The sequence below is a fragment of the Chrysochloris asiatica genome, unplaced genomic scaffold (genome assembly GCF_000296735.1).
Source record: "Chrysochloris asiatica unplaced genomic scaffold, ChrAsi1.0 scaffold00265, whole genome shotgun sequence".
Classification (NCBI taxonomy): Eukaryota; Metazoa; Chordata; class Mammalia; order Afrosoricida; family Chrysochloridae; genus Chrysochloris; species Chrysochloris asiatica.
The window spans coordinates 922,596-939,779 of record NW_006408783.1 but is presented as its reverse complement, the minus strand read 5'-3'; the positions used below and the strand labels follow the sequence as shown (position 1 = coordinate 939,779).

The 17,184-nt window shown below is 43.5% G+C and overlaps 1 protein-coding gene across 1 annotated transcript in view; it reads left to right on the top strand.

The window, feature by feature from the left end:
- Positions 1-17,184, top strand: part of LOC102828612 (chromosome unknown open reading frame, human C1orf131) — a 37,738-nt gene that overhangs the window by 2,795 nt on the left and 17,759 nt on the right. Inside the window, exon 2 of the mRNA XM_006874174.1 lies at positions 5,649-5,989. Coding sequence (XP_006874236.1) covers positions 5,649-5,989 — 341 coding nt within the window. The remainder of the gene's footprint in view (positions 1-5,648; positions 5,990-17,184) is intronic.

Sequence of the window (17,184 nt, the reverse complement as noted above, 5' to 3'; positions counted from 1 at the left end):
TCTGGGTAGGGTCCCGCTCTCCACTCTTCTCCCTTCATGGTTCCAGGGAGCTCTGCTCCCATCCTGCAAAGTCAATCACTCCACTCCTTGCCACAAAATGCCCACTTTTACATTTACAACTTTCACAATCAGTCCCAGTAACAATTATTCACCCTTGCATCACAAGAGACCTGTTCGCATGTCATTTAATCAGTTCCGCCTAGACAGATTGCATACTACTCAGTGGAGATTCTACCTTCCTCCACGCCCTTTGGATCTAGGTTCCCTCTTGAAAGCTTGTAAGCCAGTCACTTCTTGACTTTGTAGTCTCCCCATTTTGGATAGCCAATGTCCAAATTGCCCATCCCTGTCTACTCTGTGTATGGAGGAGGTGGGAATATTCCCTGTTGCAAAGATTTGTTCCCTCGTTTGAGCTACTGCATCTGTAGGTGTAGGTCAAGTTCATTGGTTTATTTCTTAACTGTTGCTTCCATGAGTGTTGATTACAGATCCAAGCAAAATGAAATCTTTGACAACTTCAATCTTTTCTCATTTATCATAATATTATTTATTGATCCACTTGTGAGAATTTTTGTTTTATTTACATTGAGGTGCAATCCATACTGAAGGTTGTAGTCTTTGATCTTCACCAGTAAGTATTTCAGTCCTCTTCACTTTCAGCAAGCAAAGTTGTATCGTCTGCCTATCACAGATGGTTAATGAGTCTTCCTGAAACCCTGGTGCCATGTTCTTCTTGTCATACAGCTTCTTGGATTATTTGCTCAGCATACAGATTGACTGTGTTGTTATTCTTAAGTGCCGTCGAGTGTTCCGATCCATAGCGACCCTGTATAGGGTTTTCGAGGAGCAGCGATGAGCTTGAACCACCAACCTTGCAGTTCAAACGGCTTTGCAGTCTGACGCATTAACCCACAGCACTACATCCACCAGTGTGGCGCACATTTTTCCTGATTTTAAACCATTCAATATCCCCTTGTTCTGTTCAACAATGCTTCTTGGTGTATATATAGGTTCCTCATGAGAACAATTAAGTGTTCTGGAATCTCCATTCTTTGCAACGTTGTCATAGTTTGTCATGCTCCACACAGCTGAAAGTCTTTGCATAGTCAGTAAAACACAAGTAAACATCTTTCTGATAGTCTTTGCTTTCAGTCAAGATCCGTCTGATGTCAGCAGTGATATCCCTAGTTCTATGTCCTCTTCTGAATCTGGCTTGAATTTCTGTGAGTTCCTAATTGATGTACTGCTGCAATTGTTTTTCAACTACTTTCAGCAAAATTTCAGTTAGCATATGCTATTCATGATATTGTTAGATGATTTCCCCATTCCTTTGGGTCACCTGTCTTTGAAGTGGACCAATAGGTTGGCCAAGTAGCTGTTGTCTTCCACATTTCTTGGCATAGATGAGTGAGCCCCTCCAGTGCTGTGTTTCAGTTTGTATTGTCAGTTCATGGAGCCCTGTTTTTAACAGTGCCTCACTGCAGCTAGGACTTCCTCCTTCAGTACATCAGCTCTTGATCATATGCTACCACTGGAAATGGTTGAGCCTCCTTCATTTTTTTGGTGCAGTGACTGTCTAGTCCTTCCATCTTCTCATGATGCTTTCTGCATCATTCAGTAGTTTCCTCATTGTGGTGGTGCTCTTCATGCTGCTGAGTCAGTTCCAACTCATAGCAACTCTGTAAAGTGGTGCCTAGGAGAAGCTGGTAGGCTTGAACCACCAACCGTTCAGTTAGCAGGGCGCTGCTTTTCCTACAGTGCCGTACCAGGGCTCCATGGAGTCTTTCAGTATTGCAAGTAAGCCTTGAATCTTTTTTTTTTCAGTTCTTTCAAGTTGAGAAATTCTGAGCATGTTCTTCCCTTTAGATATTCTAACTCTGGGTCTTTGTGCATCTCATTATAATGCTTGACTTTGTCATCTGATCTACCCTTTGAGATTTTGTGTTCAGCTCTTTTACTTCCTCATTGCTTCCATTTGCTTTAGCATCTCTACGCCGCCGGAGAGCTAGGTTCAGAATCTCTTCTGATATCCACTTCGGTCTATTGTTTCTTTTCTGTCTTTTTAATGACCTTTTGCTTTCTTGCTGTACGATGTTCTTGGTGCCATCCCACAGCTCTCTGGTCTTTGGTCACTAGTGTCTAATGCATCAGATCTCGACTTGAGTTGGTGGTACCTTGAATTTACCTGATATGGCTTTGTTATCTAAAATATTCTTAATTCCCACCAAGTGATTGGGTGGAACCGTGCAAATAAGGTGGAGATTAGTTAGCTTTACCACCCAGCTAGGTTTAGAAGGAGCCATCTCAGTAGCAGGAACAGACAGTCCCAGGAGCATCCAGAAAGAAGAGCATGAATGGAGGTGAGATCCTGACCTAGAAAAGCAGAGACAGCAGAGGCGGTGGGGTGGAGAGACACTGCAGCTGCGGGCTGTAGGCACAGCTGAGTCAAGCCAAGTGCCCACGGGGCAGGAGCCTGGCTTGCTGAATGTACCCTTTGGGTATTCACATACTGGCTCCAAGAGCTTTGTCACACTTGCTCAAGCAGGGCAGAGGTCAAGTGACCACATGACTGACAGGCTGAAGACAAGAGTGAGGTGTGCTTGTAGTATGTATGACAAGCAAGAGACGTTCCTGACTGGAGAACCGCTGCGTCCTGAGTTTTTCTGATCCTGAATTGTATCCAATTCACTTCCCTAATAAACTCCATTACTGTGAGTGTTAAGAGTTCTGTGTGGCCACTGTAATGGATTATTGAACCCAGATGTGAAGTGGAGAGTATGGTGGAGAGATGGGTGGTTGGTGTCAGAACAGGGTAAAGAAAGTTGGAGAGTAGAGGCATGTCTAACCTCCACTTCATAGGAATCAGCCTTGGGTTGCTTTTGAGTTTCTCTCTTCCCCTTGTGAAGCCAGTGGGAGTCAGGTCTGGCTCTCACTTGGTTTAAGCAATGATGGTCTCTAAATTCAGGTGGGATGTGTCAAGGTTATATTTTGATTTTCCTGGACTTGTTTTAATTTTCTTCAGCTTCAGCCTGGACTTGAATTGATGGTCTGTTCCACAGTCTGCCCCAGGCCTTGTTTTGACTGATGATACTGAGCTTCTCCATCATCTCTTCCCACAGATGTAGTCAGTTTGATTCCTGTGCATTTCATCTGGTGAGGTCCGTGTAGATAGTCACCTGTAGTTGTTTAAGAGAGGTATTTGCAGTAAATGAAGCCATTGGTTTTTAAAAATTCTAGCATGGCAATCTCTAGCATCATTTCTGTCATCAAGGTCATATTTTCTAAGGACCGATCTTTCCTCTTTGCTTCCAGCTTTCACATTCCAACCACCACTAATGATCGATGCATTTTGGTTGCATGTTTGATCAACTTCTGACTGACGAAGTTTGTAGGATTCCTCAATTTCATCCTCACTGGCTTTGGTGCTTGGTGCATAAATTGGAATGGTAGTGGTATTTCTTGTAGGTGTATGGATATTATCCTGTCACAGACAGGGTTGTTCTTCAAAATAGATCTTGAAATGTTCTTTTTAACGACGAATGCAATGCCATTCCTCTTGAATTTGTTATTCCTGGCATAGTAAACCATGTGAGTCTCTGATTCAGAATGGCCAACACCAGTCTGTTTCAGATTGTGAATTTTAGCTCACTAGCTAACAGAATGCAGATATCATCAGACAGTCTCTTTGATATCCCATGCGAGTAAAGTTTTACTAAAGGTAATATAGAAACGGCTGCAAGCGTACACTGACAGAGAACTTCCAGAGGTTCAAGCCACATTCAGAAGAGGCCGTGGAATGAGGGATATCATTGCTGATGTTGGATGGATCTTGGCTGAAAGCAGAGACTATCAGAAAGATGTTTACCTATGCTTTATTGACTACGCAAAGGCTTTTGATTGTGTGGATCATGACAACCTATGGACAACATTGAAAAGTATGAGTATTCTAGAACACTTAATTGTGTTCATGAGGAATCTGTATCTGGACCAAGAAGCAGTTGGTCGAACAGAACATGGGAACACTGAATGTTTTAAAATTTAAAAAGCTGTGTGGCAAGGTTGTATTCTTTCACCATACTTATTCAACCTGTATGCTGAGCAAATAATCTGAGAAGCTGGGTTCTATGAAGAAAAACATGGCATCAGGATCAGAGGAAGATTCAGTAACAACCTGCGACAGGCAGTGAGCAAGTATACTGTCGTTGTTGTGAAGTGCCGTCGAGTGAGTTACGACTTATGGTAACTCTGTATAGAGTTTCCAAGGAGCGGCTGGTGAACTTGAACTACCGACCTTGCAGTTCAAACGGCTTTGTAGTCTGGCGCATTAACCCACAGTGCCATGCCAGGACTCCATGCTATCATTAGCACCACTAATTAAAGCATAGAACAGGTGGTAGAGGAAACAGGTGGTTACGAAGACTGCTGAAGTCTGATTAGCTAGTGACATTCAGAGCCTGGGTCCGCTGACAGTCTAGCTCCAGACTTTGCGCTTTTATTGAGTTGTACCACAGATAGCGCATTGCTGTGCCGTCGGTATTAATGGAGGTCAGAAAAGATTTAGTCTGTGACCTGCAGAAGTGTTTAAAATAGGGAAGAAAAGACTAACCTGCAAAATCCTAAATGTGGTTTCTATCAACACAGGCTAGACATTCCTAGGTACATTCCTAGATACATTGGCTGTGTCTACTCCTTTTGTATTTCTGATGCCAAAGTGTAGTGGACTCTTAGTGGTTTTTGAATAAAAGAATCAGCGTATAGAAACAACACCAAAAACGATCAGCTGACATATAGAAACCTGTGCAGTACTCATACTGGAGGGGAACTATGAGGCCTAGAATTCTGGTAAGAACCTTCAGGTGACTGAGCAGAGTTTGAGTAGAGAGTTAGTAAAAAAATACAGGTGTTCCAACTAAGCCAGTTGTCTTAGGTTTCTCTGAATTCAAAACTGTGAGCAAGACAGTCGATGGCAAGTGCAGCTACCTGCAACCTCGGGAAGCGCTTCATTAGAACGGAGCACAGGCTACCATGGTAGGCGTTTTTGTGCACAGCATGATTCTCTGGAATGAGGCTTACTCTTTGAGTAAGAACTAAAGTGAAGACTAGAGTAATTGTGCTAATGACTATATAAATGTAGTTACCAAGAAAAGGATTACACTGGATTCTATACATTGCCATGGTAGTGGTTGCAAGCCTTCGAGTCGATTCCAACTCATGACCTTGCATAGGGTTTCTGAGGAGCGGCTGGAAGGTTTGAGCTGTCGATCTTGTGACTAGCAGCCTAGTTCTTACCCTACAGCGCCACACCAGGACTCCACATTGTGCATATGCAGTGCTATTTGAAGGAAAACAAGTAATTTATTTCTTTGCGTGTACTTTTGGTGTTTATAGCTGTGGCCCATACACAAGTACATTCATGTGGTTTAATATTGGTTGTAGCTAAAAACGGAGTCCTGTTGTGGAGCTGTGGGTTAATGCATCAGACTGCAAAGTCCGTTTGAACCACAAGGTTAGAGGTTCAAGCTCACCAGCTGCTCCTTAGAAACCCTATATAGGGTCACTGTTGGTCGGAACTGACTTGTTGGTACTTAACAACAATAATAGCTAAAAACAAGACTATTTATTTTTCCATTTTGTGTTTAAATAAATAGGTGAGAGGGAAGACGAAACAAAACAGCAAAGGAGCAGAAAGAAAAGGGAAAGCAGGAAGAGAGATTTGAGACCCACAACAGTCTTGTCCAGTGAACCAGCTCCTCCACCCAGTTTCCTTACAAGAGGCCAAAGGAAAAGCGCTTCCAACTTCTTCAAGGAACTCACAGAAGAGCTGCACTGTCCTGCTGTGACCTCCACAAGTTTCCCTTCAGAGCCAGAGAGAGTTGCTGCCGTAGTTCCCTCTTCCCTGAAGAATAGCAGGAAGCTTGTAGAAGTGGTAGAATTTCACAGTAGACAGAAAAAGAGAAAACTGAGGCGGAGCCAAGATGAGAACACAGAGGTAAGCGATGGTTGGTGGATATATCTGTGTAGTGGATGGATCCCTGATGGAAATTAGTAGGTGAGTGACTTTATGTTCCACACAAGCACCCGCAGGACTTGTTAAAAGGATTCCTAGGACTCCTTAGTTGTTATATTCACAGTGATAATTTTGAGGAAAGCCTGCAAAGGAGAAAGTGCAGGGGTGAAGTCTGAAGGAAGCCGGGCACAAACTTCCACCACGTGGAATCATAAAGCGTGTGTGACAATGGGTGCAAAAGTGGGGTCAACCAGGGACACTTTCCTGGGCCTCATGCCCAGATTTCTCCTAGGGGGGTCCTTCATGTAGGGGTGCAGGGCTTGTGTGACGGACCTCAGTTACTGATGCACCAGATCCCAGAGGGAGAGTTAAATGTTAACTGTCAAGCCCAGTGTTTATACTAAATATCTGAAAAAAACCAGTACAGTGGGACTCAAGGCCTCAGGCATACCAAAACGCTCCTAAAACAATATTTCTTTATTTCCCAGGGGCTAGCAAACTAGGACTTCCTTGCAGATACTTATGGTTTGATAAACCTAGGCATCCGAGTTAACCCATTCCCATTCTTAGACCTTCTGCTTGAATGGTGCTAAAGAAAATTCAGTCATTTGACACATTTTGGTGTTCCTACTATGTGCCAGCCATTGTTTTAGATGCTGGGGATAAAGCAGTAAACAAAATATACACAAACCTCACCCTCGTACTTACATTCTGTTTAGAAAACAGTTTCATTTCACTGGGCACAGGGGAGTTGTGGTTGCCCATCCAAGCTGTCTCTCCCACATGTCAGTTTCATGGCTTAAATCCAGATATTCCATTTCCTCATGTCCTATAAAACTTTGTCAACTAAAAAAGAAAATGAGAGTTGTAGGTTCCTGTGGTTGCTGTTACAAATGACCACAAACTGGGCGGCATAAAACAACCGAAAGTTCTTTTCTCCCAGTGCTGGAGGTCAGAAGTCGGAAACCACATGTTGACCAGGCTGCACGCTCTCTGAAGGTTGGGGGGAAGAATCTCTTACTTTCCTCATTTAACTTCTGGTGGCTGCAGCTGTCCCTTGGCTTGTGGCGGCACCGCTCCAGTGTTGGCCACATCTTCATATGTGTCTGAATCTCAGCTCTTCCTCCTTCCTTACCTTATAAGGACATCTTTCATTGGATGGTAGTTGTTGTTAAGTGCCCTTGAGTCATTTCCAACTCAGTGACCCTGTTTAGGGCTTCCAGGGAGTAGTTGGTGGGTCTGAACCACTGACCTTGGGGTTAGAAGTCCAGTGCTTATCCTACAGTGCCTCACCAAGGTGATCTGTTTTGTTGGGGTTTTTTTTAAAGTTTTTATTGTGAATTGAAGGTTTACAGGGCAGATTATCAGTTGTACATTCAGTAAATCGTATTTTGTTTCATTGCAATGAGTACAGTCCCCTCCATCTACCATTAATCAACAGTATTTACCTCTGTTCCTTTGTTTCGTTTTTCTGAGGTACACATTCAAAAGAAAAAATACATATTCATTTAAATGTCCAGAGGGCACAATTTGCAAGGCAGCCTCCTATCCACAGCACACAGTCTTCCTCAGTCCATGAGCCTCGAGTCCTCAGCTGCGCTCTCTCTCTCTCTCTCTCTCTCTCTCTCTACCTCTCTACCTCTCTCTATCTCTCTACCTCTCAACCATCGCCTCTGCCACCGAGGTCTCTGCTGTCATTGCTTTTCTGGTTAGGATCTCTTGCTCCACTCATGCACTTCCCTCCTTCTGGTCCTAGGGACCTCTGTTCCTGAAATGGAAGATGAAATACTCCCCCCTTTTAGTTACATGCCTTCTACATTTACAGTTGTGACCATCACAATTAGTCCTGATAACAGTCACATACAACTTAAACGTAAAATCCTAGCCCCATCCTCCCTCCTTCCCTTTATCCAGACCCATCTGGAAAAGTGGGGATTCTACCTTACCTCCTCATTCTGACACTGAGCACACGCGTGAAAGCTTGTAAGCCAGACACTTTGTGCCTTTATAGCCCCCCATTTTTGATAGCCAATGTCTAAGTTGCCCATCCCCTATCAACTCAATGTACTGAGGAGGCAGACTTGATCCTTGCTATGTAGTGTAGAGTCCTTCCCTTTCGGTTGGAATTTTGAGCGACTGTATTTATAAGCAGAGGTCTGTAAGTTTGAGAGTTCTTGCAGGCCTCCCCTGACTTTCAGTCAGCTGACTGCTTCCAACCAACTTTAGCCTCCAGTGGCTAGGTTAGTTAGTATCTATGGGCTCGGTAGTTCATGGGTCTCCCAAAACTTCGGACCGGCCAGTCCTTCCTCTTCTCTCTCTCATCTCATAGTTAACAGGTGTCAGTGGAACCTGGCCAAACTCAGCCCACGTCTTCGTTGCTGCATTTCCCCCACTTCCACCAGAGCAGTCACCAGCAAGCATACAAGCCTGTGTGTGTTCCCTTTGAGTTTCAGTCTTAAAACGGGGATTACCCTGGCGGGCTGACTTCTCTTGCCTTGATGGCTCCAAGGCAAACCACTTGCTTGATGTTCTAACAGTCGAACAGTCTGCTTTTTTTCTGTTGGTCTTTCTTTCAATAAATATTTTCTGTTCCTCTGGCTTCTCTGGGTTGGTCTGCATGTCCTTTCAAGTATGAATATCCTACCTCAGAAGGCTCTGGGTAGGGCTTAGGATTCCATCTAGAGCCCATACTCGACAAAGGCTTAACAAAAGGCCTATTTCCTGGTGGTGGTGGTAGTAAGTGCCCTCGAGTCAGTTCCGACCCATAGCAACCCTGTATAGTGTTTCTGTGGAACAGCTAGTGAGTTTGAACCACCAACCTTGCAGTTCAAATGGCTTTTCAGTCTGGTGCGTTAACCCACAGCACCACACTAGGACTCTCCATTTCACTAGGCAAGTTCCGATTCCCCTTTTAGCTGAAAACGGGCTTACAAGCTTTTAGTAATCATATTTCCCAGTATTCCTTTCTATCACACTGAAATGTCTGTTTTACAATAAAGGCAGGGAAAACCAGTATCTACAAGACAGTCAAGCCCATTAACATTATTTCCCCTCCTTTACCCACTCAGACTATGTTTTGGTCCCTGTATCACAGATACCCTGTTGGTCAAAGATTGTGTTGACATCACTGTTGACCTCTTATCCCATTTAGCCCAGGCAAATCTCCTTAAGTGTGCCTTTATCTAACTTGCTCATCTACCTCCCACCCCCTTCTTGTGTACTACCCTCCGCTTCCTTGTACATTGCCCTCCCTATCACCTGAGTTAACATGTGTCTACACCTTAGCACATGAATTACTGACTCCTCCCTCCCACCCCTGCTAACCACCAAATAATGTTTCTTTTAGATTGGAAATTTTTTCTTGAGCTTTTACAATAATGGTCTTATGCAATATTTGTTCATTTGTGACTAATTTCACTCTTCATAGTGTCCTCAAGATTCATCCATGTTACGAGGTGTTTTGCTGCTTTGTTACTCTTCAAGGTAGCATAATATTCCATTGTGTGTATGTACCAAATTTTGGTTATCCATTTTTCCATTGATGGACACTTAGGCTGTCTCCATCTTTTTGCTGTTGTGAATAGGGCTGTGGTGGACATTGGTGTGCATACATTTACTCATGTTCTGACTTGTATTTCTTGTGGAAAGTCCAAGTAGAGGAATTGCTGGATCACAAGGTATTTCTATTTCTAATCTTCTGAGGAAGTGCCATACTGTTTTCCAGAGTGGTTCGACCATTTTAAAGTCTCACCAGAAACATACAGTCTCTCCACATCCTCGCCAACATTTGTTGTCCTTTTTGTTTTGTTTTAACTTTGCTGTTATTGGTGGTGTGAGATGATTGATACCTTATTGTTTTGATCTGCATCTCTTGGAGTTCTGGTGTGGCGCTGTGGGTTAATGCGCTGGACTGTAAAGTCACTTTGAATCTCATGATCGGTAGTTCAGGCTCACTAGCTGCTCCTTGGAAACTCTATATAGGATTGCTATGGGTCAGAACCAACTTGATGGTACTTAACAAAAACACAACAATGGCTAATGATCGTGACTATTTCTCCATATGTTTGTTGGCTACCTGAATGTCTTCCTTGGTGAAGTGTCAGTTCATGTTCTGTGCTCATTTTTTTAATTGGGTTATTTGTCTTTTTCTTGTAGAGGTGTTGTTGTTGTTGTTGTTGTTGTTAGGTGCCATCGAGTTGGTACTGACTAATAGCAACCCTGTGCACAACAGAATGAAACACTGCCCAGTCTTGGGCCAACCTCACTATTGTTGCCACACTTCAGCCCATTGATGCTACCACTTTGCCAATCCATTTAGCTGGGGGTCTTCCTTTTTTTCTCTGACCCTCCACCTTACCAAGCATGATATCCTTCTCCAGAGACTGGCCCCTCCTAACAATATGTCCGAAGCATGTGAAATGAAGTCTGGCCATCCTGGCCTCCAAAGAGCACTCTGGCTGCACTTCTTCCAACACAGATCTGTTGGTTCTTTTGGCAGCCCATGACACTTTCAATATTCTCCTCCAACACCATAACTCAAAAGCATCAATTCTTCCACGGTCTTTCTTATTCACTATTTAGCTTTCTCATGCATATGAGGTTATTGAAAATACCATGGCTTGGGTCAGGCGCACCTTAGTCTTCAAGCTGACATCTTTGCTCTTCAACACTTTAAAAAGGCCTTGTGCAGTAGATTTGCCCAATGCAATACATCACTTGATTTCTTGACTGCTGCTTCCATGTGTGTTCCATGTTCATCCAAGAAGAATGAAGTCCTTGACAACTTTAATCTTTTCTCCATTGATAAGAATGTTGTTTATTGGTTCACTGGTGAAGATTTTTGTTTTCTTTATATTGAGATGCAATCCATACCAAAGTCTGTGCCCTTTGCTCTTCATAAGTAAATATTTTAAGTCCTCTTCACTTTCAGCAAGCAAGGTTGTATCATCTGCATATCGCAGGTTTTTAATGGATCTTCCTTTGATCTTGATGCCATGTTTTTCTTCATAGAACCCAGCTTCTCAGATTATTTGCTAAGCATAGAGATTGAATAAGTATGGTGAAAGAATACAACCCTGTTGCACACCTTTCTTAATTTTAAACCATTCAGTGTTCCATGTTCTGTTTGAACAACTGCCTCTTGGTCCATGTACAGGTTCCTCACGAGCACAATTAAGTGTTCTGGAGTACTTATACTTTGCAATGTTGTCCATAGCTTGTCATGATCCACACAGTCGAAAGCCTTTGCATAGTCAGTAAAGCACAGGTGTTGTTGTTCTGTTGTGAAGTACTGTTGAGTTGATTCCAACCCATAGTGACTCTGTATAGGGTTTCTGAGGAGCAGCTGGTGAGCTTGAACCGCCGACCTTGTAGTTCAAACGACTTTGCAGTCTGGCACATTAACCCACAGCGCCACACCAGGATTCCATAAGGCACAGGTAGTTTCCTAAAATTTTAGAGTAGTTTCCTATATATTTTAGAGATTTGTTTTCTGTCTGATGTCGTGCAAAAAATTTTTCCCAGTCTGTGGGTTCTCTTTTTACTCTTTTGGTGAAATCTGTTGATACACATAAATTTTTATTCTTTCGTGTGTCCCAGTCATCTAGTTCATCTTCTATTTGTGAATTTTTTGCAATGTTTGATAGTCTATGTGGGCCGAGTATTAGAGTCTTTAAGTTTGTCAGGGTGATCTTTGAAGTTCCTTAAATAATTACACTATTAAGACCCTTTTCCCAAACACGGCCTTTTTCTTCAGTGTCAGGGATTAGGTTATGAACACATGTTTGAGGGGGGAGGGGTGCCGCCATTCAGCCTTCTATAGAGGTAGCTTGGCTTGTATTGTTGTTTATGAAGGCATACTAGCATGCATTGTTTACTACATCTTTTATGTGCCTTTTAAAACCATCTTTTTAAAAATTATTTCCTAGAATTCAGTTAGAACTTTATTACAAACTTATAAGTGAAATACGAAATTACTGAAATATCAGTATATTCTGTAATCCTGTCTACCAATTTAGGATTCTAGGTTAGCTTCCCAACCCTCATGTAATGGTTAAACATAATGGAGCAATGGTAATTGTAGCCAGTGGATTGAACAATAGCTTCCCTTGCTTCGTGGAGCAGCCAGAGCCCCCAAACTGGTCATTTCCAGGTATCCCAGTATGCCACACAGATATGAGTGGTTTTTTATATGTATGCCATGAAATGAACAAGGTTGGGAAGTCCTGTTTGCAATGTAGTGCTGTGTGTGGAGAAGTAAACTAATAGAGTAGCTAGACATGCCCCTTTGGTTTTCTCAGATGTCTTGGACTTCAATTTCCTCTTGTACTCTCGTTCACATTTCTGTTTCTAAATGAGAGTTTTCTTCTTAATAGAGATGGCAAAAGAATTGGCAATGACTATCTCAGATACTATAACGTCTGGAGTAGCCTGTTGGATTGTCTTTTTCTTCCCGTTTCAAAGGAGCCTTTCTTCATTGTTGGTTTCCCCTCAAGAACCTTAGATCATTCTAAATTTGTACTTCTTAACCTTTATTGTACCTTAGTGTATCTTTTTTCAGTTGTCCTTGGTGTTGTTTCCTTTCCTCCATTTTTTACTTTATCTTTTGAAATTTGAATATGTCTGATGGTGGAGCCAGTGTGTGCTCACAGTAAAAACATGTTCACTCAGGTAAATAAATGCAAATTTATATAATGCTAGTTTCCTCACCACTGGACCAATAAACAACATTTTTATCAATGGAGAAAAGATTGAAGTTGTCAAGGACTTCATTCTTCTTGGATCAACTATCAACACTCATGGAAGCAGCAGCCAAGAAATCAAGTGATGTATTGCATTAGGCAAATCTGCTGCACAAGACCTTTTTAAAGTGTTGAAGAGCAAAGATGTCAGCTTGAAGACTTAAGATGCGCCTGACCCAAGTCATGGTATTTTCAATAACCTTATATGTGTGCGAAAGCTGGACAGTGAATAAGGAAGACCGTAGAAGAATTGATGCTTTTGAGTTATGGTGTTGGAGGAGAATATTGAAAGTGCCATGGGCTGCCAAAAGAACCAACAGATCTGTGTTGGAAGATGTACAGCCAGAGTGCTCCTTGGAGGCCAGAATGGGCACATTTCGTCTCTCGTACTTTGGACATATTGTTAGGAGGGGCCAGTCTCTGGAGAAGGAAATCATGTTTGGTAAGGTGGAGGGTCAGAGAAAAAGAGGAAGACCCCCAGCAAGATGGCTTGGCCAGGTGGCCAAATCAATGGGCTGAAGTGTGGCAACAATAGTGAGGTTGGCCCAGGACTGGGCAGTGTTTCGTTGTGCTGTGCATAAAGTCGCTATGAGTCGACTTGATGGCGCCTAACAGCAACAGCAACAACATCTGGTTGTGGTGTTATAGAATAAGCACTGGACTGCTCATTGCAAGGCCAGAGGTTCAAACCCACCAGCCACTCCCTGGAAACCCTGTGTAGGGCTATTGTGATTTGAAACCAGCTCGACGGCACTTAACAAGAAGTTATGGTACATGCTGAATATATGGGGGGTAGGGGCTGAGGGAGGTACCAGAAGAGAGGATAGGAAGTCGAATTATGTCATAATTAGACTAATTATATAATTAAATAAAGAACTAAATATATAATTTGGGCTGCTAACCATAAGGTCACCAGTTTGAATCCACCTGCTGTTCTACGGGAGAGAGATAAGGCTTTCTGCTCCTGTAAAGATTTTCAGCCTCGGAAACCCTGTACAGGGTCGCTAGGAGTTGGAACCAAGTAGATGACACACAACCTCCACGCACCAATGCCAAGAGTTTCTGTAACATGTTGAAATATAGATGTAGTCCCTGCTTTCTAAACACTTACAAGCCATTTTAGAACAGTTCAAACAGATATTTGTTGTTGTTGTTAAGTGCCGTCGCGCCACCCATAGCGACCCTGAACAGGCTTTCCGAATGTAAAGTAAGGATAGACTTCATTTGCCAGTCAGAGAATTAGCTGATTGTCTTTGACAAGCATTTGAGGGGGGAAGAGGTGTTGGTGAGTTGGACAACAGTCCAGCAGACCCTGCCTGACCCATAACTGACCTTCTTTTCCCAGAATTTTAGTCATAAGCTGCCGTGTTCCCTAAACTCGGTTTCCATTAGGAACTTAGCCATCATTTAGATAACATTTTGCCTTTTCCAAATGTCCAACCTGCAAATGAACTTTCTGATATCTCATCTGTGATGCAGTAGTGATAAAAGTAGTTTGATAGGAGATGATTCATTCACTTCATAAATAATTACTGGTACCTCCTCAGCCCACTGCCCTCAAGCACTGGTACTATCTAGTGGTGGAAATAGGCAAACTTCCAAGCAAATTCATAACTGAAAGGACATTACTGAGGATAAGGATCTGCATGAAACTTGTTCCTCTGAGGCGGTGATCAAGTTGTTGTTAAGTACCGTGGAGTTGGTTCTGACTCATAGTGACCCTGCACAGGGTTTCTGAGGCTGTAAATCTTTACCTTGCTCCTGTGGAACAGCTGGTAGTTTCAAACTGCCAACCTTGAGGTTCGCAATCCAAGTCGTAACCACTGTGCTACCAGAGCCCCTTGGAGATCGAGTATCCCCGTTTTTCAACTTCTCCCTTTCTCCTGGTACCAGCTGTTCTCGCCTCTTTTTCACGGAGAACTCAAGGAAACCCCGTGGCTACGGTGACTTTCAGAACAGAGAAGGCTATAAACAGGAAAATGCACAGGGCAGCTTCTGAGAGTGGTTCCTGGAAAATCAACATCCTGAGGAGACCTGTTGAGCCTCGTCGGAACACATGTTCACTCTGTTCTGTTTTATTTTGAGCGTGTGCTTTACGTGAACGTTTACATAGCAAGTTGGTTTTCCATTCAGTAGTTCCCATACACATCGTGTGATGACATTGGCCACAAGCTCCCGTGTGTCAGCGCTCTTCCATTTACCTCATTTCTGTTCCCTTACTTTCCCTGTCTTCTCATCTCATGCAGCCCCCTGGGCCTCGCGTAGTTTGGTTGTCCTAATGAGCACAATCCTCATAATGTTTTTGCCTACCTTTTGGACCTATTACTTGGCTAGAAGGTGGTCTCTGAATGGGTTCAGTTCAGGTTAGAAAAGTGTCTTAGGGTTATAGTAGTCTCAAGGCATCGTGTGATTTGTATCAGGCCAGCACAACTGATCTTTTTTGTGAATTTGAATTTCGCTCTACTTTTTTTTTTTTCCACTCTAACCGAGACTCGCTTGTGTTCCTGATCAGAGTAGTCAGTAGGATAGCCAGGTACCATCTAGTTCTTCTGGTCTCAGGCTGCTACAGACTGTGGTTCCTGTGGGCCAGGAGTCTTTCGGACTAAATGGCTTCTTTGATCTTTGGTTCCCTTCACTCTCCTTGGCTCTAGATGGAAAGAGACCAGTAGTTGTGTTTTAGATGGCTGCTCCCAGATGCTACTCCCCTCCCTCAGTAGAAGGTAGAGCATTATCTTTATGAAGTTACCTTTATCTTGCCAACCGAGAACTGTTCTCTAATGTCATTCAGTGGGTTCTGCTGTTGCAGGCTGGGCTTATTGGACTCCTTTGCTGTCGTCATTGAAGTCCTCTCATCTCTGCCTCTGCCACAGCTTTTGTCACGGTCACAGGTTAACTGACCTGGGAGGGTCATAGCTCAGGGCCTCCATGTTCAAAGCACATGCTCGTCTCCTGGCTTTCACCCATCAAGAGGCCCTACCTGAGCCTCCATGTGCTGGGGTTTTTCTTAGTCGCCAGGTGGGTCCTCCAGCAAATCCACAAAAAGGTCATCTACAGAATGAGCACCCACTGCCAGCCAGGTGAAGGTCAGCCCAGATAGGCCACATTGCTTTTTTGGTAAGGTGATTCCACACAGTGCAATTACATACCTAAAAAGAGTTACTAGTTCTCTGAAGGAAGCAAGTAGGGTCTTGAGAGTAACAGGTAGAACCCACCTTAGATAGGTGGTCGGAGAACCATTTGGGTTGGAACTTTACTGACGGGTTATGGTGGAGTCTTGGTGTAGCGCTAGGATAAGCACTGGACCGTAAGGTTAGTTTGAACCTCAAGGCCGGCAGTTCAAGCTCACCAGCCTCTTCTGGGAATCCCTATACAGGGTCGCTATGGGTTGGGACTGACTCAGTGCCACTTAACAACCACAACAGTGGGGCAAGGAGTCCTAGTGTGCCACTGTAGGATAAGCACTGGACTGCTAATCACAAGGCCAACGGCTCAAACCCACCAGTATCTCCTTGGAAATGCTATACGGGATCACTGTGAGTTGAAACTGACTTGACAACACTTCACAACATGAATGGGGCAAGAGCAACCCTGGGGCACAGTGGTCAAGTGCTTGACAGATAACTGAAAACCCACCAGTGGCTCTGCAAGAGAAAAGACATAACAACCTATTCCTGTCAAGATTACAGCATAGGAAGCCATGTGGGAGGCTCTACTTTGTCATAGAGGGTTGCTACCAGTTGGAATGGAGCCAGCAATACACAACAGTAATGGTGGGGCAAGGAAAAGTGACCCAGGCACCAAAAAAAGGGCATCACAAAAGCCCTCGTGTTCCAGAAGACTGCTGTGACAGGCATGAGCTACTGATAGGAGACCTGGGCCATGCCCAGCTCGTTCCTGCTGGATTTTAGTTTTAAGACGCTGGAAGCCACCAGAGAACTTTCAGCAGGCTAATTTTTGTTTTAAAAAGCTCCCTCTGGCCCGTAGGTGGTGAACAGGAGCAGAGGCCTGAAGGGGCTGAATTCGGGGTTTGTTGCACGGGTCCAAGATCAGAGTGTGATGTGAGGAGAAAGTGTACGGTTGCCTGTGAGGGCCAGAACTCTTGTGCTCCTGAGAAACCAAGTGTTATTATGTATGGCTTACAACGAACCAGTTGTTGCTTGGTCCCTAGGCAGTATTTATCAGTGCTGTTTCCCCATTCTTAGTTTGTATCCACCTTGACGTTCACAGGCCCTGCATTAGGAACTTTAGTCCACTTCTAGGCCTAGATAAAGAAGGGATAAGAAAGATATACTAAAAATAATAGAGCACTATGCCATAGATCAAAAGGGACGTTATGATTCTGTAATCTAGACTGAGATATACATAGGTGTCTGTTGAGCTGCGTGACTGATTTTTACTAACAATTGTTAAGTGCCGTTGAGTCAGTTCCAACTCAAA